The sequence below is a fragment of the Eretmochelys imbricata genome, chromosome 3, assembly GCF_965152235.1.
Source record: "Eretmochelys imbricata isolate rEreImb1 chromosome 3, rEreImb1.hap1, whole genome shotgun sequence".
In the NCBI taxonomy this organism is placed as follows: domain Eukaryota; kingdom Metazoa; phylum Chordata; order Testudines; family Cheloniidae; genus Eretmochelys; species Eretmochelys imbricata.
The window spans coordinates 104197044-104222810 of NC_135574.1; the positions used below are offsets into that span (position 1 = coordinate 104197044).

A 25767-nucleotide genomic window follows, 5' to 3' on the forward strand; every position below is an offset into this window, starting at 1 on the left:
TAAATTTTAATATGTTTTTCATTTAAAAATAAACCGTTTAAAATGAAATCTGAACTTGATACAAAATATGTTAAGGCCTGAACTTACAATCTTTTAAAATATTTAAATCAAGTATAAATATGCAGAATCTGTGAGCCTCTATCAAAAATTTGAGTTAAAGTCTGCTTTTCTTCATACAAAGTCTGAATCAGGGAGAAAACATCTAATTATTGAAATCAAGCTTGATAAATATGGCACAGTAGCTCAGCCCAAGTGACTTGGGAGACTGTTTTCTCATTGTCACGACAGTCAGGCAAGTTGGAACTTAAGCTCCAGTCACTTTCACTTAGGCACATTTACAAATTTTCCCAAGCTAACCTGAAACAATTAGTTAATCCCTCAGTTTAATAAATCATTTAGTTGTAAATATGAAACATGTTTTGATTAGAGAAGTTTATGTATCCAAAACATGTAAGGTTGTTTTAATAAAAATAAATGTGATACGCTGTTTTGTGTGTTTAATGTAATTCTAGTTAACATCCTAATGCGGCTTGACACAAATCATGTGCAAAAATTAATTATACAGTAAATTTATATCATTCACCATTTTCTAACCTACCAAAAATGTACAATTAATAAGAATCAAACTATTAAGCTATATTATTGCTTAAATAAATGTATATAGTTAGAGTGTACCCTTCTCGGTAGCAAAAAATAATTTTCTTAAGCATCTCTGATATCAAATTTAGTGTAAAGACTCTATTACTTGTAAATTAACATGTTTTAATGGTTACATCAGCCAATGAGAATGCATCTTTCTTTAGAAAATAACTGAAGTACAAATGGAAAATGCTAATTAAAATTGATTATTTAAATTGAGGTTTTCCACTTGGTGGTTTAAATCACCTTTATTTAAATCAATCCACCCTGTACACATTGGGTTCTTTTTATTTTGAAGAAAAACAATTTCAGAGAGGATGGCCTTTAAAACTTCTGTGTAACTTCTACAGGACCTAAAATAACATCCAGTTAATGAAGTTTTCCTTGAAGAACACTATCTAATTTTCTTAAATGTCTCTGGTATCAACTCCCTTGTCTGAATTATGTTAATTATTCATGTTTAGTTGCCAGGATTTAAACAGCTGAACCTTTATAACGAACAAGAAAGTACAGTTTGAAACCCATTTTAGCTGCCCGAACAGTTTTAAAACTGTAATAAAAAACTGCACAATAATGCTGAACTTAAAAGGGAATTAATACATTATTTAAAAAAGTCTCATGCAAAGGTAAATGTCCATTAATGAAAACCTTTTTCTTAGTATGAACTGAAAAGTCCCCTGTTCTTCAACCATTTAAAAGATACTACTTAACAGAAGTCATGTCCTTGGTGGCAGATATAAGCCACCTACGATAAGCTCATCATACTCCAGTTCCAGGCATCGTGCTTAGGATAAGGGCAAAATCTGCCTGAGTGCACTGAGGAAGATGATGAAGGAGCCTCTTCTTTCTCTTGCACAGCACAGTTCTTTTAAGAGCCTTTCTTAAGAGCTAACTGGAGAGGCCACTCCGTGACTCTAAAGTTAGGGTTCAGCTAGGTTAGGGTGGAGTCAATGCCCTGTGTACCTGCTAGCAGGCATTAGTGGAACATGCACTAACTCTTTTCAAAAACAGATTTAAAGAGCCTTATACAGGACACCAGTGTTGCCCTGTCCTCTGAGCACATCCATAAGTGTTGGCGAAGGGGACAAGGGCTAATCCCTATGTTAATGAAAACTGCTATGGCTCTTTTAGTGTTCACGCAAAGCAAACACTGCCTCGCTTAGCCAGAAGACCCTATACAATAAACGGCACAGGATGGTACTTATTAGACTAGCCTGATAGGATGAAAGGCTTTGTCAGCCCTGAAGAGATTTGAATCTATGATTCCAAGGAGTCTAGTATTCACACCTGAGTCTTGAAGCACTACACCTTCTTGCCTGGAAGATTTATTAGGTGAAAAGTCTCCACACTGGGGTAATGTACTGTATACTATAGGCACGCAACAACATACAAACAGATCTATAAGGGCACCTGCTGATCACAGGTTCATTGAGAAACACATATGAAACCTAAAAACCATGTGCCTTAAGAAAATCCTGAAGTTACAGTAATACTTGGCACTTGTATTGGTTCCAAATGGAAAGTCAACATTTACCAGCAGCTCGCCAACAACACACAATGGTATCAGAGATACAGCAGTATTGCCTTATACTTAGTACAGGAAACAGTTGTGTCTGAGATAATACCAGGTGGGAGCTGTTGGTAAACGCTGAGGGGAGGGGGTTATGGCAGCTACTATGTACAGTTCTTTGTATTCTCAAAGGACTGTACAAACCTCAATCAGAAGTCTGGATAGTCTTGTGAAAACTCACTTTTTCAAGAGTCTTGTTTCCTTTATTTTAACAATTTATTAATGAGGATAATATAGCTTAGTCCTAACTTTTGCAAAAGTACTACATCTCTGCCCAGTTAAGTCCTTTGGCCTTGTTATCCAGCCTATTAGTGGCACTGTATATAAAACCACCGATGAAAATAATTTATTAACCTTTTCAATCTTTTTAAAACATTAAGACCAAGTCGAAAAGTAGAGAGATGACTGAAATGAACATGCTCTACATTATCCACAAACCAATACAATCGGTTGTGACCACAGGTGCAGCGGGCAGTATTCCACATAATTATCACGCACATTCCACTACCGCCACTGTTTTGTCATAACCCCTCAACAACACCCTACAAAACAGAGCCATCACTTGTAAAGAACGGCAACAGTAAATGCAAAAAAATCTGAAAGGATAATGAAGTTAATATTGACTGGGTTTCAATAGCTGTTGGAAGAAACTATTGTTCTGGAGTTACATAGTTTCCTAAAACTATGCCATACTTTCCCGCCCCCCCCCCCCCCAAATGAGCAACCCAACCCACAAGAAAGAGTTTATTGCTATTGCCCTCAAATCTTATCAATATGGTGTGTAACATTATACATATAGAAACAAACAGACATTATATACAGAGACATGCGTACAAACATGCACTCATTGCAGGACATTGTGTTAAAAAGATACAGATAATGAGGCTTTCCAATCAGTTTCACGATATAACTAAAAATATAACTAAAACTGTATTCTATAATTAATATATTGTATATTTTCCATGCTCATATACAGAAATTCAAATTTGGGATGCAATGCAGGACATTGTCCTTTGCTGGGAAAGGGAAATGATCCCTTATAGAACATTTTGTCAAAAAGCTTGGTCCATTTCTTTTCACACAAAGTTGTCAAAATAACTTATTTTATAAAACTCATTTAAGATGAACTTTGTCTTACAAATTCTCACAATTTAATATTGCATGTTGTGCTGTTGATTAAAAATCTGATTGTTAATCTCGTTTGCAGATCTGAAAATATCAAGACATTTCTTCCAACAGAGCAACCTTCTAAATCTAAAGAAACATAGAAAATCAATAAACAGACATTATATGAGCAATATCCAGCTGCTTAGTTAAATTTAAAATAAATCAGCAATATGAATGTACTAACTACTTAAAAGCTTTGTGAAACGTGTTTCCAGAAGTTCAAGAATTGGAACCAAAGTACAAATGAAAAGCAAAAAAGGGCAGCATGACTCAACGTAAATAAATGTATAAAAATAAAACGGTTACATGTGCTATGGAGAGATGTGTTGTTTCTGTAGCTGCCACTCATTTACTAAAAATCAGACAGAAGCACGGCTTTTAACACTTGCTAAATGAAACCATTCAGGCAAGTTCTGATCTTTTAAAAATATAGTTCTTCTTGCAAAGAGAATGTTCGTTTACTTCTTTCAACCATTTGAAGTCTTTTCATTCCTATTTAGAGTGCAGAAAATGACTACAAATGCTTACTGTATCTGCAGAGATTGTTAAAAACAATGAATCAATAAAGAGCACTTTTCTCTCTCTCTCTCTCTTTCTTTCAACTGTACCTCTGTCTGGAGAATTTAGTAATGTTGCAGATGAGGAGGAGAGCCGCTTGTTAATGACTGGATCAACATGTTTCGAGAGGTTCATTGTTGAAACAGACCGCCTGTCTGGATCTAAAACAAACGGAGATAATGCTAATTGACAGCCCACATGCAATAATGGAACTTCCTAGTACACTAATGGGAGGAAAATATAGGACTAGAGAATTTCTGCTCTATCACTAAAACTTTAAAAATAGAAAGGACTTCTCAGTGGACATTTTACAGATGACTTAAAGACTTGGCACAAGACTATTTAATTTAAATTGCAGGTAAATAAACTGATATCCTGGATGTTTTTCATTCAATCAAGCTGTGATCCAAGGTTTCAAATGGAAGATCTGAATGGGCAGCTAACAAACAAGATGAGATTTTAATGTTCACTTCACTGCACTTGCAGATAGGTTTTGCTCTAGGCTCAGATGAAATGGAAAATTACAGGGAATCTGTATCATGTTTAATGCTCTGGTCCACCTTTTCAAGACCTTGTTATAAAGCAAGAAAGTCCTTAGCATCAGTTGAATCACAGATGATATTCAGCAAGGTACTGTTGTGAACCAGGAGATCAATATCCAGAACATATAAAAATAGAAGATAAAGTAGAGGAGGAAGAAAGCTAGCACACAAGACAAATGAGAATGGGCACAAGAGGAATTCAAAGATAAGGCTAAAAGCCAAAGTGTTCTGTATAGGTAGTATACTCCATATCAGAGAAAGTGATTTTTCCACCTACACTGTACAAAGACAAAGCTAGTCAGTCCCAAACTGCATGTGATTTAACAGACAAAGAAAATAAATGCTGTGTAGGAGACTAAAAAAATATTTGTACTTCACATGCTTTGTCTATGACACCAAGGGCTTTATTTTGCCTTTCTTTATGCTTTGTGGCTTTCAGAATGCAGCATCACAGTACATCACCCTCCTGTTCAAGTCATGCAAAATCAGCATTCCCATCCTGCTAAGAATGTGATCGATATTTCAAGAGTACTGAAAAAGTGATTGTACACAATCCAAAGAGGTTGGCAACAGCAGAAGAAAATTAGGAACTAGGACAAAAAAAGCAATATATAGGTATTCTCTGCTCCAAAATATTTTGGCAAAAAATGAATGCATAAATTAAATCTCTTCCAAGATAGGGAAACTGACAATTACTCACAAGAAGAGCAGAAACTCAGTTCCGCTCTTGCTTAGACTTATGGCCCCAATTCACCAAAGCACTTTAAGCATGTATTTAAGTTCATCCATAGGCATCCATAGGCTGGAGCACCCACGGGGAAAAAATGGTGGGTGCTGAGCACCCACTGGCAGCCCCCTGATCAGTGCCTCTCCCTCCCCGCAGTGCCTCCTGCTCACTAGCAGGCCTGCCAATCAGCGCCTCCACCTCCGTCCCACGTCTACTGCCTGCCACAGATCAGCTGTTTTGCAACATCAGGAGGTGCTGGGGGGAGGAAGTAAGGAAGAGTGAGGGCACAGCGCGCTCAGGGGGGCAGAACTGGGCGGGAAGAGGCGGGGGGGGGCACAGCGGGGGTGGGAAAAAGCAGGAGGGGTGGGGCCTTGGGAGAAGGGGTTGAGTGGGGGCAAGGCCTGTGCATAGCTGGGGGGAGCACCTCCTGGCAGATTAGAAACTCAGTGCCTATGAGTTCATCATTAGGCTGCAAACCACTTAGACCCAGATTTTAAAGGTATTTAGGCATTGCTGCACTCAGTGTTGCAATACCTACCCAATTCAAGAGCCTAGGTCTCATTTTCAAAAGGGATTTAGGCACTTAGGAACCAAAATCCCATTGACAGGCAATGAAATGTTGTTGTAGCCATGTCAGTTTCAGGATACTAGAGAGACAAGGTCGGGGAGGTAATATCTTTTATTGGGCCAAGTTGTGTTGGTGAGAGAGAAGCTTTCGAGCTACACAGTACCTGAGAAAGAGCTCTGTGGAGCTTGACAGCTTGTTTCTCTCACCAACAAAAGTTGCTCCAATAAAAGATATTACCTCACGAACCCTAAATCCCTTCTGAAAATGAGACTTAGGCTCCAAAATCAGCTAGGTGTTGCAATGCTGAATGTAGTAATGCCTAAATACCTTTAAAAATCCAGGCCTTAGCATATAATGATTTCCAGTTGAAGTCAATGGGAGTTTAACCTGTCCTTAACTGCTTTGCTGAATCAAGATCTATATGTCTAAATAACCCTGACAATATTGAAGATGACATTTTCTCAGAGATTATCTACACTTGAGTAATGCTTTCATTATACTGAGCACATCAACATTCGATACGCATGTTACCACCTACATATATGTAAATATAGTTGTTGTGGACAAACTGGTTTTGCATGAAAATCTCCACTAGCCATTAATGGAAGAGTTCCCCATACCAGTGGTGGAGTATACAGGACAGGCCTTGGGGATGAAATGGGAAAGGATTTTTTAAATTTGATTTTTCATCCACCGCCACAGAGCAATTGGTTTTCTCTTTTGCTTTATCTAATCTCAGCAGGATTCAAAAAGGGACTGGATGTTCACATGGATAACAAAAATATCCAGAGTTAGAATTGTTAGTGCTGAGAGTATTGGAAAAGATAAAAACCTCTCGTTTCAGAGTTTAAGACGCTCTCTAACTACTGGGAATAGGATGAAACATTCATGGGGGGCAGATTACCCCACATCTGCCTACTGTGCAGTTTTTTGCACCCTCCTCCAAAGCATTTGTTGCTAGTCAGTATTGGAGACAGGATACTGGACTTAATGGGTGTTGCGTCTGACCTAGTATGGCAATTCCTATGTTCCTTGGCAGTTCTCCAATAGCAATCTCTATGTGTGGGTGCGGTGGAGAACTAAGACCTAATATCTTGTTCTGGTCATGTGAGAACACAGTGTATGTTATTCCACCAACAGTGTACACATGTAGCTGCCACACAGGATGTATAAAGCAAGCATAAGCAGCATTTTGGAGTTGAGAAACAACAGCAGAAAGAGCATCTACTCGAGAAAGTCTCTCTTAAATCAGTCCTGCCATCCAGCCCTCATAAATCCATGCAGTTCATGAAGACTATTCTTCAATGGATGCCATTCACTTGGAAGAATTCTGTGTGAATGACAGTTGTATACAAAACCTGCCAACATAGAATAGGCCAAGCACCATTTATTGGCTAGAGTTGTGGTACCATATTTTAAAACGTTATTTGAGCAAAATAGCAGCCAATGCAACTGACCTGCTGCTGAGAAGAGGTGCAGAATAAATATAAATAAATATCTTTCACATACAGTATGCAAAAAGTAAAAGAAAGCCAAAATACCGCCCAAAATATGTACTCAAATTAGATCTCATTGAATTTCAGAAGATCATTTTTAATTGGTTAATATTCTTTGCAACCCAAACCAACATGATACAGTATACAGTACACTGTGTACAGTAGTTTAGTAAATTGTGCCAAATCCTTTAAGTCAGCCAGTAATACTTCTCTATACTTAAAAAAACACTGGGGGGTAACAATTGTTCTAACCTATGTAGTATGATGTTAAGCATGCACTGTCTTTAAGTGATGTTGGTTTAGAGGTCATCAAGTAGTTACTAGTCCTATTTCATGAGGAGCTAGCTACATGTGGAGGAATCAACAAACCACAGTGATTTATGTACCGGGTTTTCTAGCACCACCCAGAGATCTGACGTGGTGCTCCAGGCCTGCTAAATCGAGAAAGGTGAATGATGATTCAACAAAATAACCTAGGGACAGAATGCAAGACAAATGATTTTTCAAAATAAAGCAAAATAAAAAGCAAATGAGTTATACAAAGATAAGCAAAGCAAGAAGTGGAACATTTTATGGAAAAATAACTGTTCAATAAATTTTACGGTACAATAAAATAGATGTAATACGACTATTTCTTGTCCTTATTTGGTGACCAGATTGGTAAACACATTATTTCCTTTGAGATAAAAGAATGCAATACTTATTAAAGTGTATGCGTTAAAGGGAGAATAGATTTCTAATATATATACACCATTTTCTGGTGCAAGAATCCATCAAGGACACATCTGAATTCTCTTCTTCAGTATGAGGCATACCTTAACAGGGTACATACACATTATTAAATAGGAAATGCAGGTTCAGTTAGAGAAGACAGTTATGGGATAGATCTTCAACACAGCTACCCCCTGATACTTGACAACCTATAACTTGTTACACTTTACGTTTTGCCCACTTCCAATTTCTCCTGAAGAAAGTGGAGAAAATATCCACCAAATTTTATGTGTTTTGCCAACTAAGGTACTAAATATAATACAGCAGGTTTCAAAGAACATTTTCCCTTCCTGTTTGTATTTTTTAGCTTAAAATTCGTATTTTATAATTTCCACCAGAAATCCTTAAAATAATTTTCTCTGGCTGTCCTCTGGTACCTGACACTTCCAGACAGTAACTTGTAGCGGATTAGTGACACAGCACATGCACACACACGTAAGTGCACACAAACACTAGCAAAGCAGCAGAAGTGAGCAGTTTTAGATATAGATGGAATTACAGGGTTAGTCAATTGCTCAATGATGTTTAAGCTTGAGCTGAATTTCCCCTTGCTCCCTCTTAGCCAAGCAGAGGGTTAAAAAAACATGCCAGTCTTCGAAACAATGCTAGGATCATGAATAAAGAACTTGAATTAATTAACAATGCACTACCTTCTTTATGGGAACAAAGTATATCATACAGACCAGGAGCTTGGATGAGAAACTGGATCTCCCCCTTTACCTGTATTATTAATGCTGCTGCTTCTTTGAAGAGGTCCTCCCCAGGACCACCTGCTTTGCTTTTGTTTGGGCTTCTGGCTCCTCTCGATTGTACGGCGTACAACAGCTTCATGTCGTTCCTACAGCACAACAGAAGAATGTATGAATATGTTTGGATGCTGCTGGGTCTTTAACGAACATTTCCATCACTGTGCACGCTGTCTTCCCCCTGGACAAAACGTACCAGTCATCTTGGAGTCAAATGCAAATTGACAGGCAGTGCTTCGTGAGAATTCCACTCAAAGAACTGAGCTAATGTCAAAGCAGAGCTTTACGGTAATTACAAAAATGTAACTGTGAAAATAGGAGGTCTGCTTAAGACCAGTAACAATGCACATATTATTTATATTACAGTAGCTCCTAACTAAAACTGGTGTCCTCTCGTGCTAGGCACTGTACTTGAGAGAGAGTCCCTGTCCTGAATTTCCTACAATCTAAGTGGATGTCTATGCTGCAACCGGAGATTTGATTGTTGCTCAGGTAGGCATACTTCCACTAGCTGTAGTCTAGATCACGCAGCTAAAAATAGCAGTGAAGAGGCAATGGCATGAACCCCAGTGTTGTCAAGCAACCCAGGGCTTTGGGCTCGTTTGTACAGCCCATGCTATCGCATCTTCTCTGCTTTCTTTAGTCATTCTAGCTAGATAAAAGCTAGCCCAGGAACACCTATATGAGCTGTAATCACACTTCTGATTGCATACTCTACATGGACAAGACAAGCAAAAGGTGGGAGGGAAAGCAGAGAGGTGAGCTGACTTGCTCACGGGTCACACAGCAAGTAGCTACCAGCTCATTCACCATGCAGTTAAGCAGAAACAAATTTATTATTAAATCTACACTTACTGTACTCTCTCACATTCCTGACAGTTTCTGAATTAGACGCTTAGTATTTAACTATGGTCACACGAATCACTAGCAACCTACTATCAATATTACAGGTACCACAAAATTCATTTTTCTACAGGGTTTTAAATTTTGATTTTTAGGTCAGTTTGGGCTCTGCTGTACCTTGCCAGAGACGTATTTTAAAACACACGTATTATTGGACTGCAGAGATCAATTTTGTAGAGGGACCAATAAAAAGTTGTATCAGTGCAGACACAGCTTAAAAAAAAAAGTTAAAAAAGTTAAAAAAGTCTTCCTTTTGCAACGTACCCCACATTAACCTTGACTCACGTTCCAACCCTACTGCTAATTTTTAAATGACATATTGGTCAATTTGTTGCTACATCATTTAGTGGAGAGTAAATTGCCTGAAAGACTGTATGGAATGCCCTCTTACCTTGTCCTCTTCTATTCTCTGCTTTCGTTTTTCCTCTACTGCAGCTCGCCTTCTCTCTTCTTTTAGCCTCTGTTCTTCTAACTTCTTTTTGCGTTCCTCCAGGTGTTTTTCATAATGCTGCCGTGCCCTCTCTTCTTTTTCTAACCAGACTGATTCTCTTGCAGCTAAAAGAAAAGTAGACATAAAATGTAAATATACTCTACCGTTTAGAATAGTAACACACAGCCTAGGCTGCTCATTATTGATTGCACTTACCAACTTGTTTTTTAAAATCATATGTCCCAACCAAGCTTTATTATGTCCTCACAGTACATTTACCTAGGTTGCACACTAACCTGTGTGCTCATACTTCAATTACTGTATAATATCAACATCAGAATTGGAAATAATGAAACTAAGGTCTCAGAAAATCTGACTCATGCAAATGATTCCAGGCCACTTTAAAACTCTGGAACTAATATTTATATTGTGTCCCACACTTAGAGACAATCCCCATTACTGTTTCATATACTGGGCCTCACAGCAGACAAAAAAGCTATGCTCAGTTGCATTAAATTTCAAAAGTGAAACTCTAAAAGCAACAGGCCTTTGTTTATCTAAAAGCCTGCGATGATAACACTTCACAACAAAGCTAAATTTGACATAGGTTCCATGCAAAACTACAGATCACTCTAGATGTGAGAAGCAAAGTTCATGTGACAAACGTGGACCGAGTTCTGTGTTTCAATAAATTCTGAAACCAGGCTAATTTAGTGTGGTTTCAGATTTCATAGTTAGTATTTCCAACAACTCTACTCATGATTCCCACTGGCAATATATAATGAAGGTGTGAGATTCAACTGGATAATCATACATGATACTTTTCTGCATCCATTCAATTCTAAAAGAATATTAACCCCGATCACCTGCCCACTGTTTATCTACCTGCAGTATAACAGGAGGATCAATACAGTACTCCAGTATAATAAAAGTGGTAGGCATCGCAGTCTTAGGACCTCATCTAATTCCAACTGACTTCAGTGGGAGCTGGACTGGCCCTTATTGACCAGATCTAAGTCAGCAGCTATCTGTTATTCTATGAGGTAACAAATTAGCCACGGGAGAATCAGGAACTAAGGTGAGCATGCCTTAACTAGCTACATATCACTGGTTTTGAAAAGTCCCCAACAGCTTGTTTCAGAAGTGTTAACTGACCCAAATGTGTCATGGAGTTGAACTTAACTCTGCACAATTGACTGTTTATGTATGTCCCGTCCAGAATGTAGGTCCAAAATGGGGTCTGCTTTAAACTGTTACAATCTGATAAGAATAAACTTTTCCTACAGCTGTCATGGAAGTTACAGATCCCAGGATTTCCATTTGTTTATTTTTTTAAAAGATCCATGACATTTGACAATTTCAGAACTTTCTGCATATTGATGAGCATGTATGTGTATGTGTGTATACATGAAGGTAATTCTGCAACAAATGTTATTGAAATTTGTGTGGCAGGCTGATAAAGAGTAGGGGCTCATTGATTACACTGAGGCAACATAGAGGGCCAACCCATTGAGCTGTCAGAAAGAGCTTTAATTTCCCAAGGGGTCAGGAGGCTCTCCTTCTAGGTTAGAAAAGGCAATTTTTAAATGTAATTAAAACTGTCTGTGCAAAAGTTTGTCCCAGGATGGTAACACAGCTTATTATTTTTGTTAGTTACAAACGTATACCAAAAGGAAAAATAAAAACTATTTACAAGTTCAAAACAACAGCTGTGACTTTTGATTGTTATGATAATTCTATTACTTTTGCTCCTCACCATCATCTCCCTGTTGAGTTTTCCGGAGAACTGCCAACAACAAATCATGCTTGCACTCTAAACTTTGTGTGTATGCATACATCTATTCTCCCTCCCACTCAAGATCTACAGCTAACGAATACATTGTTTAAGTACATTTCAGTCCTGGAGTCTCCACCTGATGAAAAGAGCTTCTTTCCATATCAGCTTTTCAAACACTGCGGAGAAAAATGGGTGGCACCATCTTTTAAATACACCTCTACCCCAATCGAACGCGACCTGATAGAACACGAATTTGGATAGAATGCAGTAAAGCAGCGCTCTGGGGGGTGGGGCTGCGTGGTCCGGCAGATCAGTGTGTCAACGTGTCTGTCTCCGATACGTTGCTCTGAGCGGCATGTTAAGGGTGCTGGGCCAGAGCCGAGGGGTCTCGGGGTGTTGGATAGGGCGTGGGAGTCCCGGGGGGCCTGTCAGGGGGCAGGGGTGTGGATAGGGATGGAGGCGTCTCTGGAGGGGGCGGTCAGGGGACAAGGAGCAGGGGGGCTTAGATAGGAGGTGGGGTCTTGGGAGGGGTGGTTAGGGTCAGGGGTATCTGGAGGGGAAGTCAGGGGACAAGGAAGGGGGGGTTGGATGGGTCGGGGGTTCTGAGGGGTCAGTCGGGGCAGGAAGTGACTATTAATAATGGAAATGCTCGAGGCCAAAGCGAGTTCGATATAACGTGATTTCACCTATAACATGATAAGATTTTTTGGCTCCTGAGGACTGCATTATATCGGGGTAGAGGTGTATATAATCTCACTGTATATGCAAAATAGCAGGGACTGTTTTGAATAGGAATGATATTTGCTCAACCTGTCACAAGCAATCAGATCATTCTACTGCAAGGATGAGGACAAAAACATAGCAAGGCAAGAATAGAAATTGCGCAAAGACATTTAGCTGGGAAAATTTCATCGACAATAAACTCTACAGCTATGTGGTTAATGTAGATATCAACAGGTTAAAAAAAAATCAAACACCTGTAGAGGCAAAATAGCATACAAGACTCAGCAGAACATAAATGCGCTGGACATAAAAATGTATTCTTTTTCTGCACGAGCTTGGATCTCTGGCTTGAAAGAAGCAGTTGAGTAACAGAGTAGCAAGAGTGGATAACCCACAGACCAACAAGCTCAATTATCTTTACTGAAGTCTTGGGACATAACAGAATGTATGCAAAAATAGACCTAGGAATACATTGCCTCTTAACACAGAGGAAACAGTTGCTATTGTAATGAGTACATTTAATCTGGCACATTTTTGAGATATGTGGGTTTAGCCACCTATATGTAGTTTCTTCATAGGTTGGAGGGTCTCATGAACAGATTCTAACAAGAGTCTAAGACATGAAGCCACATTTTGTCTCTGAGTTTAACTATCTGTGGTGTGTATATATATATATATATATATAGTCTATATATATATAGCCAATATATAGGGCCAATCTCTGTAATATCTAAGTGCACGTCAATAGGTTGGAGATAAAATCTTTAATTCTTACAAACTGACCTATTTCAAATAATCTTGATAGTGGGACAGCATCTGGGAAAGAAAACAGTCCTTCCAGTAGGCTAAAACAAGACATTCGTGGGACACTGTGTGAAGGCATTTGTCTAAACTTTTCTGGAAAAAAAAATCCCTCCAAAACAAGAAAAAAAATCTGATTCTGAAATAGAGAGACAAAAAATACAGCAAATACTCCAGCCCCCCTTTCTTCCCCCAAGATGAACAGCAGTCTTTGCTGGTTGACTTCAGCACTGATATTCACTGAGATCAGCAAAGGACCACTTAAGAGAGAGTTTCCTCTGTTTGTACTGACAAGCTTATTAACAGGCCCTGATGAAGAATGTCTTGTCTGGATAGAAAAGGAGTACTTGTGGCACCTCAGAGACTAACAAATTTATTTGAGCATAAGCTTTCGTGAGATACAGCTCACTTCATAGGATGCATTCAGTGGAAAATACAGTGGGGAGATTTATATACACAGAGAACATGGAACAATGAGTGTTACCATACACACTGTAAGGAGAGGTTTCAGAGTAGCAGCCGTGTTAGTCTGTATTCACAAAAAGAAAATGAGCACTTGTGGCACCTTAGAGACTAACCAATTTAGTGATCACTTAAGATGAGCTAGTACCAGCAGGAGAGCGGGGGGGGGGGGGGAGGGGGGAGCGGGGAGAAAACCTTTTGTAGTGATAATCAAGGTGGGCCATTTCCAGCAGTTGACAAGAACATCTGAGGAACAGTGTGTGTGTGTGTGTGGGGGGGGGGAATAAACATGGGGAAATAGTTTTACTTTGTGTAATGACTCATCCACTCCCAGTCTCTATTCAAGCCTAAGTTAATTGTATCCAGTTTGCAAATTAATTCCAATTCAGCAGTCTCTCGTTGGAGTCTGTTTTTGAAGTCTTTTTGTTGAAGAATTGTCACTTTTGGGTCTCTAATCGAGTGACCAGAGAGACTGAAGTGTTCTCCGACTGGTTTTTGAATGTTATAATTCTTGAAGTCTGATTTGTGTCCATTTATTCTTTTACGTAGAGACTGTCCAGTTTGACCAATGTACATGGCAGAGGGGCATTGCTGGCACATGATGGCATAAAATGATGATGGGCCTGTCCTGTAGTAGGTGACTTCTGGGTACTCTTCTGGCTCTGTCAATCTGTTCTTTCACTTCAGCAAGTGGGTATTGTAGTTTTAAGAATGCTGTCAGCATAGTCTGCGTGGTATGTAGATTGTAATGGATTTTTTACTTTCAGTCCTTTTGGTATGATGTCCATCTGTTTGCATTTGGAGAGGAAGATGATGTCTATCTGTATCTGTACGAGTTTTTTCATGAAGTTGATAGATTTCCACTCCATACGGCTAAATTCAGTGCATTGCATAAGGACAGGTTTCAGAGTAGCAGCCGTTAGTCTGTATTTTCCACTGAATGCATGCGATGAAGTGAGCTGTAGCTCACGAAAACTTATGCTCAAATAAATTTGTTAGTCTCTAAGGTGCCACAAGTCCTCCTTTTCTTTTTGCGAAAACAGACTAACACGGCTGCTATACTGAAACTTGTCTGGATAGATAAGTGGACAGAGTCCTGAATGGCTCATTAGACCCTGAAGCCATGTCCACAAGAAGTATTACAGAACAATTAAGATGGTTATCCTGGATTCTCTGACCTTTTACAGATGACTCTTGTGATCACCTATTCCAAGCTCTTTCATGGCTCCCTTTCCTTTTCTCTATCACATTTAATTTCTGTTCCTGATCTTCAAAGCACTGTACAATTCTGCTTTGGACTACATTTCAGTACTTGTAGTCCACACCTCTGTCAACGCCTACTGCCCTCTCTTCTAAGCCATACTCTGCCACCTACTTCTAGCTTAGCGTGATTTTACTCTGAAAATTGATCAAATTTATGCAAAAACAGCATAAGTGCTGGAAGTAGGGTGCTGCTGCACTCCCTGGCTTGAAGTGGTTTCCATCATATACAGGGTTTACAGTTTGGTTCAATGGCTCTCAGCACCCCCACTGCACAAATTGTTCCAGCACCCGTAAAAAACACTATCATATTACTCACTAAGTTGGATCTTTTGTGGATTCAGAGTCATACTGGCTTATTTTATTGACAAATCTAAGTATTTCTGTTTTTATTTGTTAACAGTGAAAAGCCAACACAGTTAAGAGTTGCATCTCTTAACTGAAAAGGAGGACTTGTGGCACCTTAGAGACTAGCCAATTTATTTGAGCATAAGCTTTCGTGAGCTACAGCTCACTTCATCGGATGCATACTGTGGAAAATATAGAAGATGTTTTTATACACACAGACCACGAAAAAATGGGTGTTTATCACTACAAAAGGTTTTCTCTCCCCCCCACCCCACTCTCCTGCTGGTAATAGCTTATCTAAAGTGATCACTCTCCTTATAATGTGTATGATGATCTAGGTGGGCCATTTCCAGCACAAATCCAGGGTTTAACAAGAACGTCTGAGGAACAGTGGGGGCAGGGGGGGAAAGGAAGAAATAAACAAGGGGAAATAGGTTACTTTTTATAATGAATCAACCATTCCCAGTCTCTATTCAAGCCTAAGTTAATTGTATCCAATTTGCAGATTAATTCCAATTCAGCAATCTCTCTTTGGAGTCTGTTTCTAAAGTTTTTCTGTTGTAATATCACAACTTTCATGTCTGTAATCGCGTGACCAGGGAGATCGAAGTATTCTCTGACTGGTTTATGAATGTTATAATTCTTAACATCTGATTTGTGTCCATTTATTCTTTTACGTAGAGACTGTCCAGTTTGACCAATATACAAGGCAAAGGGGCATTGCTGGCACATGATGGCATATATCACATTGGCAGATGTGCAGGTGAACGAGCCTCTGATAGTGTGGCTGATGTTATTAGGCCCTATGATGGTGTCCCCTGAATAGATATGTGGGCACAGTTGGCAATGGGCTTTGTTGCAAGGATAGGTTCCTGGGTTAGTGGTTCTGTTGTGTGGTATGTGGTTGCTGGTGAGTATTTGCTTCAGGCTGGGGGGCTGTCTGTAAGCAAGGCCTGGCCTATCTCCCAAGATCTGCGAGAGTGATGGGTCATCCTTCAGGATAGGTTGTAGATCCTTGGTAATGCGTTGGAGGCGTTTTAGTTGGGGGCTGAAGGTGATGGCTAGTGGCGTTCTGTTATTTTCTTTGTTAGGCCTGTCCTGTAGTAGGTGACTTCTGGGAACTCTTCTGGCTCTATCAATCTGTTTCTTCACTTCCGCAGGTAGGTATTGTAGTTGTAAGAATGCTTGATAGAGATCTTGTAAGTGTTTGTCTCTGTCTGAGGGGTTGGAGCAAATGCGGTTGTATCGCAGAGCTTGGCTGTAGACAGTGGATCGTGTGGTGTGGTCAGGGTGAAAGCTGGAGGCATGTAGGTAGAAATAGCGGTCAGTAGGTTTCCGGTATAGGGTGGTGTTTATGTGACCATCGTTTATTAGCACTGTAGTGTCCAGGAAGTGGATCTCTTGTGTGGACTGGACCAGGCTGAGGTTGATGGTGGGATGGAAATTGTTGAAATCATGGTGAAATTCCTCAAGAGCTTCTTTTCCATGGGTCCAGATGATGAAGTTGTCATCAATATAGCGCAAGTAGAGTAAGGGTGTTAGGGGATGAGAGCTGAGGAAGCGTTGTTCTAAGTCAGCCATAAAAACGTTGGCATACTGTGGGGCTATGCGGGTACCCATAGCAGTGCCGCTGATTTGAAGGTATACATTGTCCCCAAATGTAAAATAGTTATGGGTAAGGACAAAGTCACAAAGTTCAGCCACCAGGTTTCTGCCAATGTGATATATGCCATCATGTGCCAGCAATGCCCCTTTGCCTTGTATATTGGTCAAACTGGACAGTCTCTACTTAAAAGAATAAATGGACACAAATCAGATGTCAAGAATTATAACATTCATAAACCAGTCGGACAACACTTCAATCTCCCTGGTCACGCGATTACAGACATGAAAGTTGCAATATTACAACAGAAAAACTTCAGAAACAGACTCCAAAGAGAGATTGCTGAATTGGAATTAATTTGCAAATTGGATACAATTAACTTAGAGACTTGAATAGAGACTGGGAATGGTTGATTCATTATAAAAAGTAACCTATTTCCCCTTGTTTATTCCTTCCCTCCCCCACTGTTCCTCAGACATTCTTGTTAAACCCTGGATTTGTGCTGGAAATGGCCCACCTTAATTATCATACACATTGTAAGGAGAGTGATCACTTTAGATAAGCTATTACCAGCAGGAGAGTGGGGTGGGGGGGAGAGAAAACCTTTTGTAGTGATAAACACCCATTTTTTCGTGGTCTGTGTGTATAAAAACATTTTCTGTATTTTCCACAGTATGCATCCGATGAAGTGAGCTGTAGCTCATGAAAGCTTATGCTCAGATCAATTGGTTAGTCTCTAAGGTGCCACAAGTACTCCTTTTCTTTTTGAGAATACAGACTAACACAGCTGTTACTCTGAAACATCTCTTAACTGTTGCATCACAGCTGCATCTGAAGAAGTGGGGTTTTTTTACCCACAGAAGCTTATGCCCAAATAAATCTGTTAGTCTTTAAGGTGCCACCAGACTCCTTATTGTTTTTGTGGATACAGACTAACAAGGCTACCCCAATACTTGACAGTTAAGAGACAGCAAACTAGACTCTATTCCTTCTTGACTCAACAACAGAATAATTATTAAATTGTGTACACTGCTGCAAACCCACTGAAGGCAATGGGGATACATAGGTGTCATTATGGGCATAATTTGAAAATTGTGGGGTTGCACACGTGTCACTAAGGGCACAATTGGGCCTGCATAACTGTTGTTACTAGGGAGGACACACAAGAAAGAAGTAACTTGCCTTGACCCTTGGAAGTCATTTTGAGTTTGTAGGACTGACAGAAAAATCTTTTTACTTTAAACTAAACACGTCTGAACTGGAAATCATTGAGACACTTTAGCAGGGACCACCACCGTGCAATTTTAAGAGTCATTTTTTCTATTTCAATGCTACTTTTGTCTTCTCCTGGCCTAAATTTGTTGTTTTTAATGCTGTCCTGTAATAACGGGAATGCAATGTTCCATTTATGTCCTCAGTCTGTAAATCACTTCTTGTAACCCATTACTTCTAGTGAAGCTGCTACCCTTCACTTCAGACTTCCACTGTCTCCCCTATTTGTAGGTCTCATTTCTATTGCAGTAGTGCTTACAAGACCCACTCAGTGATATTACAGCTAAACAGAAGTTATGGGTTAGACACAGGAATTACTGGGTGAGCTTCTTGAGTGTGTTATGCAGGAAATCAGACTAGAAGATCATAATGGTCATAGTGGCAGTAGTCTGGGTTATCCTGTGTGTCTTGTATGTTTATCCTTTCAGGATCACATTCACAGAAAAATTGAGGATCATGGGAGAAGGAAGAAGTTTGTCCTTGGACATGTTTACCTAGATGTTCCCACTAAAGTACATATTAAACTAAAGAAATGTAGTTTTTGTGAAGAGGAGAAAAAATACTTCAGAGAGGCAGAAAATGATGGATATTTGTCCTTTTAGAGTGAAGCAGGAGTAGTCCTTCCCTTGTGCAATTTTAGGCAGATAAGTAGACTGTCTGAGGATACTTTGTTTATGGAGGTTGTAGTAAGAAAACAGGTGCAGGCTCTGGCCAGCTGTGACCTGTAGGGAGAGCAAGGGAAATGATGTATTTGAACTTTTAAGATTTGTTTTCTGGGAGCCAGAGGCTGAAAAAAAATTTCTGTTGAAGTCTTGGGGTAAAGCCTCCACTACCATATACACTTTCCAACCACTGCTGGGTGGACACTGAGAATTCCCATTCGTCTTGCTAGCAACACTATCACTTGCCTCTGCCCCTAGGGATAGAGCATTTAAGCAAAAGAATATGTAAATCCTTAGAAGATACAACAAAACTCATAAAGGTCATGATAATTTTTATAACGATTCCCAGGGCTGAAAAGCTGCCAAATGAAAGAAACATACATTAGCAGCAACTTATTATAGCAGGGGTGGCCCAACCACAGCTCATAAGCCACATGTGGCTCTTTTACAGTGAAAGTGAGGCTCGCGGAGCCCCCCACACCCTCCCCCTGCGTTCTCCACCTAGCAGACTGTGGAGGGGAATTTGGAACTTCTGCCCTACAGTGGGGTGGGAGGAGAGGGGCCTAGGGGCTTCTGCCAGAGACAACTGGTGGCTGCTGAGAGTAAAGGGGGCACAACTGAAAGGTTCGCCCACCCCAACAGCTTGAGTCATGTCCCCACCAGGCACATGCCCCTGTTCCCCTTAGCGGCCCCTTCCTGCAGCTCCCAGGTGTTACCCGTGTATGGAGAGGTAATGGCAAACAGCTGGAGCTGCAGGGAGGGGCCGCTGCTTTAGCTCCATGGGGAGAGGCAGCAGCAAAAGCAGCGGCTCCCCCTGCAGCTCCCAGCTGTTTGCTGCTGCCTCTCCTCACAGTCACCGTTCCCAGCTTGCCAGCTCCAGCAGCTGCTGTGCAGGGAGGGGGCCTGGTGGCACCATGTTCAACTTATTCATAAATGATCTGGAGAAAGGGGCAAACAGTGAGGTGGCAAAGTTTGCAGACGATACTAAACTGCTCAAGATAGTTAAGACCAAAGCAGACTGTGAAGAACTTCAAAAAGATCTCCAAAACTAAGTGATTGGGCAACAAATGGCAAATGAAATTTAATGTGGATAAATGTAAAGTAATGTACATTGGAAAAAATAATATATACATACAATATGATGGGGGCTAATTTAGCTACAACTAATCAGGAAAGAGATCTTGGAGTCATCATGGATAGTTCTCTGAAGACGTCCACACAGTGTGCAACGGCAGTCAAAAAAGCGAACAGGATGTTAGGAATCATTAAAAAAGGGATCGAGAATAAGACGGAGAATATCTTATTGCCGTTATATAAATCCATGGTACACCCACATCTTGAATACTGCATACAGATGTGGTCTCCTCATCTCAAAAAAGATATACTGGCATTAGAAAAGGTTCAGAGAAGGGCAACTAAAATGATTAGGGGTTTGGAACTGGTCCCATATGAGGAGAAATTAAAGACACTAGGACTTTTCAGCTTGGAAAAGAGGAGACTAAGGGGGAATATGATAGAGGTATATAAAATCATGAGTGGTGTGGAGAAAGTGAATGAGGAAAAGTTATTTACTTGTTCCCATAATGGAACAACTAGGGGCCACCAAATGAAATTAATAGGCAGCAGGTTTAAAACAAATTAAAGGAAGTTCTTCTTCACAAAGTTAGCACATGATCAACCTGTGGAACTCCTTGCCTGAGGAGGTTGTGAAGGCTAGGACTATAAGAGGGTTTAAAGAATAACTAGATAAATTCACAGAGGTTAAATCCATTAATGGTTATTAGCCAGGATGGGTAAGGAATGGTCTCCCCAGCCTCTGTTTGTCAGAGGGTGGAGATGGATGGCAGGAGAGAGATCACTTGATCATTACCTGTTAGGTTCACTCCCTCTGGGGCACCTGGCATTGGCCACTGTTGGCAGACAGGATACTGGGCTGGATGGACCTTTGGTCTGACCCAGTATGGCCATTCTTATGTTGTTATGTGCTGGCCTCGCTGCATTACATGCCCGGGCTCAGGGCTTCAGCAGGAGCGGGGATGAAGCCCCAAGCCCAGGCAGGTGCCTCCAGTGGTGCTGGAGCCCCGAGACACCCTCCACACAGGGCTAAAGCCCTGAGCCCGGGCAGGCACGGTCCACGGGACTAAAATCCGAAGCCCCGGCAAGTGCCTCCCACAGGATTGAAGCTCCAAGACCCCCCTCTCCACCGGGCTGAAGCCAAGAGCCATGGCAGGCGCATCCCAGCTCTTGAACTTCTGAAGATTGTCATATGCGGCTCAAAGGGCCAGTAAATTTGGCCACCCCTGGATGATAGGTTATGAGAGTAGGGCTTGAAGGCACAAAAAAATGAGAGTTCAGAATAATAGAAGGAATATTACAACTGAAGTGGACAAAAACAACCTTTTAAACCAATAATTAAAAAGCCACCTCTTTCCATTAACCACAAAACCCCCAAATCCTCACAAAACAAATAGCTTCTTCATTTTAATAGGAAGTTTGCTGATTGTATGTTTGGCTTGAGAGCTGATTTACCTTGTCAATTGTGGGCGTAAGTGCTAGGTTTTGTAATTTACATTAAATTACTCTTCGAAAACAATTATCCCCATATTTGCATATACCCATACTTTTTTCCATAACAGGCTCAATCTATCCCTACTTCTAAATAAACCCATCAATCCTTTAGCAGTGATTGTTCCTAAATTAACTCTCATTAGAACCAGAATAACATTGTCTCAACTGCTTTCACTCCTTCCTGGATGTGTAAAGGAAATTTTTTACAAGAATCTGAGGCTAAATTTTCTGCATCTCAGCTAAAATTAAATATATACTCCTTCCCCCTCTCCGCCATGGAAAGAAATACTGATCTAGAAACACATACAGAGATACATATTCATATTTCAAGGGATGAAAAAAGTATTAACATTTCAAAACTCAATTAAAATTTGATTTTCCTTTTTTCTCATTTCACACAAGGACTTCTCACAAACTCCTTTCCGCAGCTCCCCGTGTAGAAGTGCACAGTTTGCACTCTAGTGTAAGAATTAGAGCCATTTACTCATCAATTATATTTAGACTTTGACTGGCAATGTATGGGATTATGTCACAAATGTATTGGTCCCCTTCAAAGAAAGTTTCATGATCCTGATTCCATCAAACAATGCTTATATGTTGAAAAAATAGCCGTGGAATATTTTATGTTGAATCCAGAGGGAAAAAACAAACAAACCTGCATTAAAGACTGTGCCAAACTAAGGGATAAGGTACAATGACCAAGTCATATGATACAAGGCTGCAACGTAAGAGCATAAAAGCATGACTCAAAGGTTGAGCAAGTTATTAATAGATATTGCCTGGGTGCAAACCAGTATAACTATACTAGACTATACCCAGGAACACAATTGGACCATTATTCTTCCTCCTAACCCTTCTCTCCTCCAATATTGACAAAACACTAACTTGGCAAATACAAGTTATCATATTCACAGGAGAACAATGTCTCTAATGTTTTCACCTGCCCTTTTTTAGGATTCATAAGGATGTTTTGTAGTTTAACTAGCTGAATTTTAGTGTATTTAAATTTGGTTGAAGTAGTGTCACCCCTCAAAGCCCCCCTAAAATGACCCATCAAATATAAAAAGTATGTGGACACAGCATTAAGGCTGTGATGGAAAATGACAAATCCCAGAAACTCACACATTTGTGGTGTTTTGTTCTGTAGTTATAGCATAATGGAATGAAGAAAAACTGTGTAAGTCAACATGTTGGTCTTAAAGGGATACTGTCAGTTTGAAATGAGTCAGTTCTACAAAGAAACAAAGTGAGCTTGAATTAATATGCAAACTAGATACCATTAACTTGGGTTTGAATAGAGATTGGGAGTGGCTGGGTCATTACACATATTAAGTTAAGTATCATCACACCTTCTTGTCAACTGGCTAAATGGGCCATCTTGATTATCACTACAAAAAAGTTTTTTTCTCCTGCTCATAATAGCTCATCTTAATTAGTTAGGCTCTTACAGTTTGTATTGTAACTTCCACCTTCTCTGTATATATCTCTCTCTTCTTACTATATGTTCCATTCTATGCATTCGATGAAGTAGGCCGTAGCCCATGAAAGCTTATGCTCTAACAAATTTGTTAGTCTCTAAGGTGCCAAAAGTATTCCTGTTCTTTTTGCGGATACAGACTAATAGGGCTGCTACTCTGAAACCTGTCATTATGCAAGGCACTGAATTTAGCTGTATGGAGTGAAAAGAAAAGGAGTACTTGTGGCACCTTAGAGACTAACCAATTTATTTGAGCATGAGCCTTCGTGAGCCACAGCTCACTTCATCAGATGAAACCTGTATGGAGTGGTAATCCATCAACTTCATGAAAAAACTCGTACAGATACAGACAGACATCATCTTCCCTTCCAAATGCAAAGAGATGGATATCATACCAAAAGGACTAAAGGTAAAAAATCCATTACAATCTACATATCACACAGACTACGCTGACTGTGAAACCACCTGATCAACATCCTATATAGCAAACAGGGAAAGATTAAGAATGAGCTCTCAAAACTGGATACTCAAACAAACAACCTTGCACACAAACTTCCTCATGGATAGATTTTACAAAAACTAGACAAGCCATTTACAACACAAATTTTGCTTCTCTACAAAGGAAAAAGGACATTAAACTATCTAAACTACTACATGCCACAAGGAGCCACAACAGTAGTTCTCTTAACCCACCCAACAATACTGTTAATCTTTCCAGCTATCCTCTTAGCCAAGCAGAAGAGTCTGTCCTATCTCCTTTTGTCCCTCCACGCCCACAAACATGATACAGTTCTGGGGTGACCTAGAATCCGACTTTCAATATCTCTGACTCAAAGAATATTTCCAACACACCTCTGAACAATACTAACCCACAGAATCCTTCCTACCAACACTACAAAAAGAAGGATTCTGGGTGGACCCCTCCTGAAGGTCGAAACAGACAGGACTTCTACGTAGACTGCTTCTGTCAACGTGCACGGGCTGAAATTGTGGAAAAGCAGCATCACTTGCCCCATAACCTCAGCCGTGCTGAACACAATGCCATCCACAGCCTAAGAAACAACTCTGACATCATAATCAAAAAGGCGGACAAAGGAGGTGCTGTCGTCGTCATGAATAAGTTGGAATATGAACAAGAGGCTGCTAGGCAGCTCTCTAACTCCACATTCTACAGGCCATTATCCTCTAATCTCACTGAGGATTACCAAAAGAAACTACACCATCTGCTCAAGAAACTCCCTGAAAACGTACAGGAACAGATCTCTGCAGACACATGCTTAGAATACCCCTGGTTGGGGTTCTATTTGCTACCCAAGATCCATAAACCTGGAAATCCTGGACGCCCCATCATCTCCGGCATTGGCACCCTAACAGCAGGATTGTCTGGCTATGTGGACTCTCTCCTCAAGCCCTACGCTACCAGCACTCCCAGCTGTCTTCAAGACATCACTGACTTCCTGAGGAAACTACAATCCATCGGTGATCTTCCTGAAAACACCATCCTGGCCACTATGGATGTAGAAGCCCATTACACCAATATTCCACACAAGGATGGACTACAAGCTATCAGGAACAGTATCCCCGATAATGTCACGGCAAACCTGGTGGCTGAACTTTGTGACTTTGTCCTCACCCACAACTATTTCACATTTGGGGAGAATATATACCTTCAAGTCAGCAGCACGGCTATGGGTACCCGCATGGCCCCACAGTTTGCCAACATTTTTATGGCTGACTTAGAACAACGCTTCCTCAGCTCTCGTCCCCTAATGCCCCTACTCTACTTGCGCTACATTGATGACCTCTTCAATGTCTGGACCCATGGAAAAGAAGCCCTTGAGGAATTCCACCATGATTTCAACAGTTTCCATCCCACCATCAACCTAGACCAATCCACACAAGCTGTCCATTTCCTGGACACTACTGTGCTAATTAGCGATGGTCACATAACCACCACCCTACACTGGAAACCTACTGACTGCTATACGTGTCTACATGCCTCCAGCTTCCATCCAGGACACACCACACGATCCATTGTCTACAGCCAAGCTCTAAGATACAACCGCATTTGCTCCAACCCTCAGACAGAGACAAACACCTACAAGATCTCTATCAAGCATTCTTAAAACTACAATACCCACTTGCTGAACTGAAAGAACAGATTGACAGAGCTAGAAGAGTACCCAGAAATCACCTACTACAGGACAGGCCCAACAAAGAAAATAACAGAATGCCACTAGCTGTCACCTTCAGCCCCCAATTAAAACCCCTCTAGTGCATCATCAAAGATTTACAACCTGTCCTGAAAAATGATCCCTCACTCTCACAGATCTTGGAAGACAGACCAGTCCTCGCTTACAGACAGCCCCCCAACCTGAAGCAAATACTCTCCAGCAACCACATAACAAAAACACTAACCCAGGAACCTATCCTTGCAACAAAGCCCGATGCCAACTCTGTCCACATATTTATTCCAGTGACACCATCATAGGACCTAATCACATTATCTATCCCATCGGGGGCTTGTTCACCTGCACATCTACCAATGTGATACATGCCATCATGTGCCAGCAATGCCGCTCTGCCATGTACATTGGCCAAACCGGACAGTCTCTATGCAAAAGAATAAATGGACACAAATCCGACATCAGGAATCATAACATTCAAAAACCGGTAGGAGAACACTTCAACCTCTCT

At 40.5% G+C, this 25767-nt stretch overlaps 1 protein-coding gene across 1 annotated transcript in view; it reads right to left on the reverse strand.

Moving 5' to 3' along the window:
- The window catches only part of MAP7 (microtubule associated protein 7), a 184620-nt gene that overhangs the window by 37517 nt on the left and 121336 nt on the right, over nucleotides 1–25767 (reverse strand). The window contains exons 4-6 of the mRNA XM_077812154.1: nucleotides 10079–10242; nucleotides 8759–8876; nucleotides 3985–4095 (exon numbers count right to left, since the gene is read on the reverse strand). Of these exons, the coding sequence (XP_077668280.1) occupies nucleotides 3985–4095; nucleotides 8759–8876; nucleotides 10079–10242 (393 nt within the window). The remainder of the gene's footprint in view (nucleotides 1–3984; nucleotides 4096–8758; nucleotides 8877–10078; nucleotides 10243–25767) is intronic.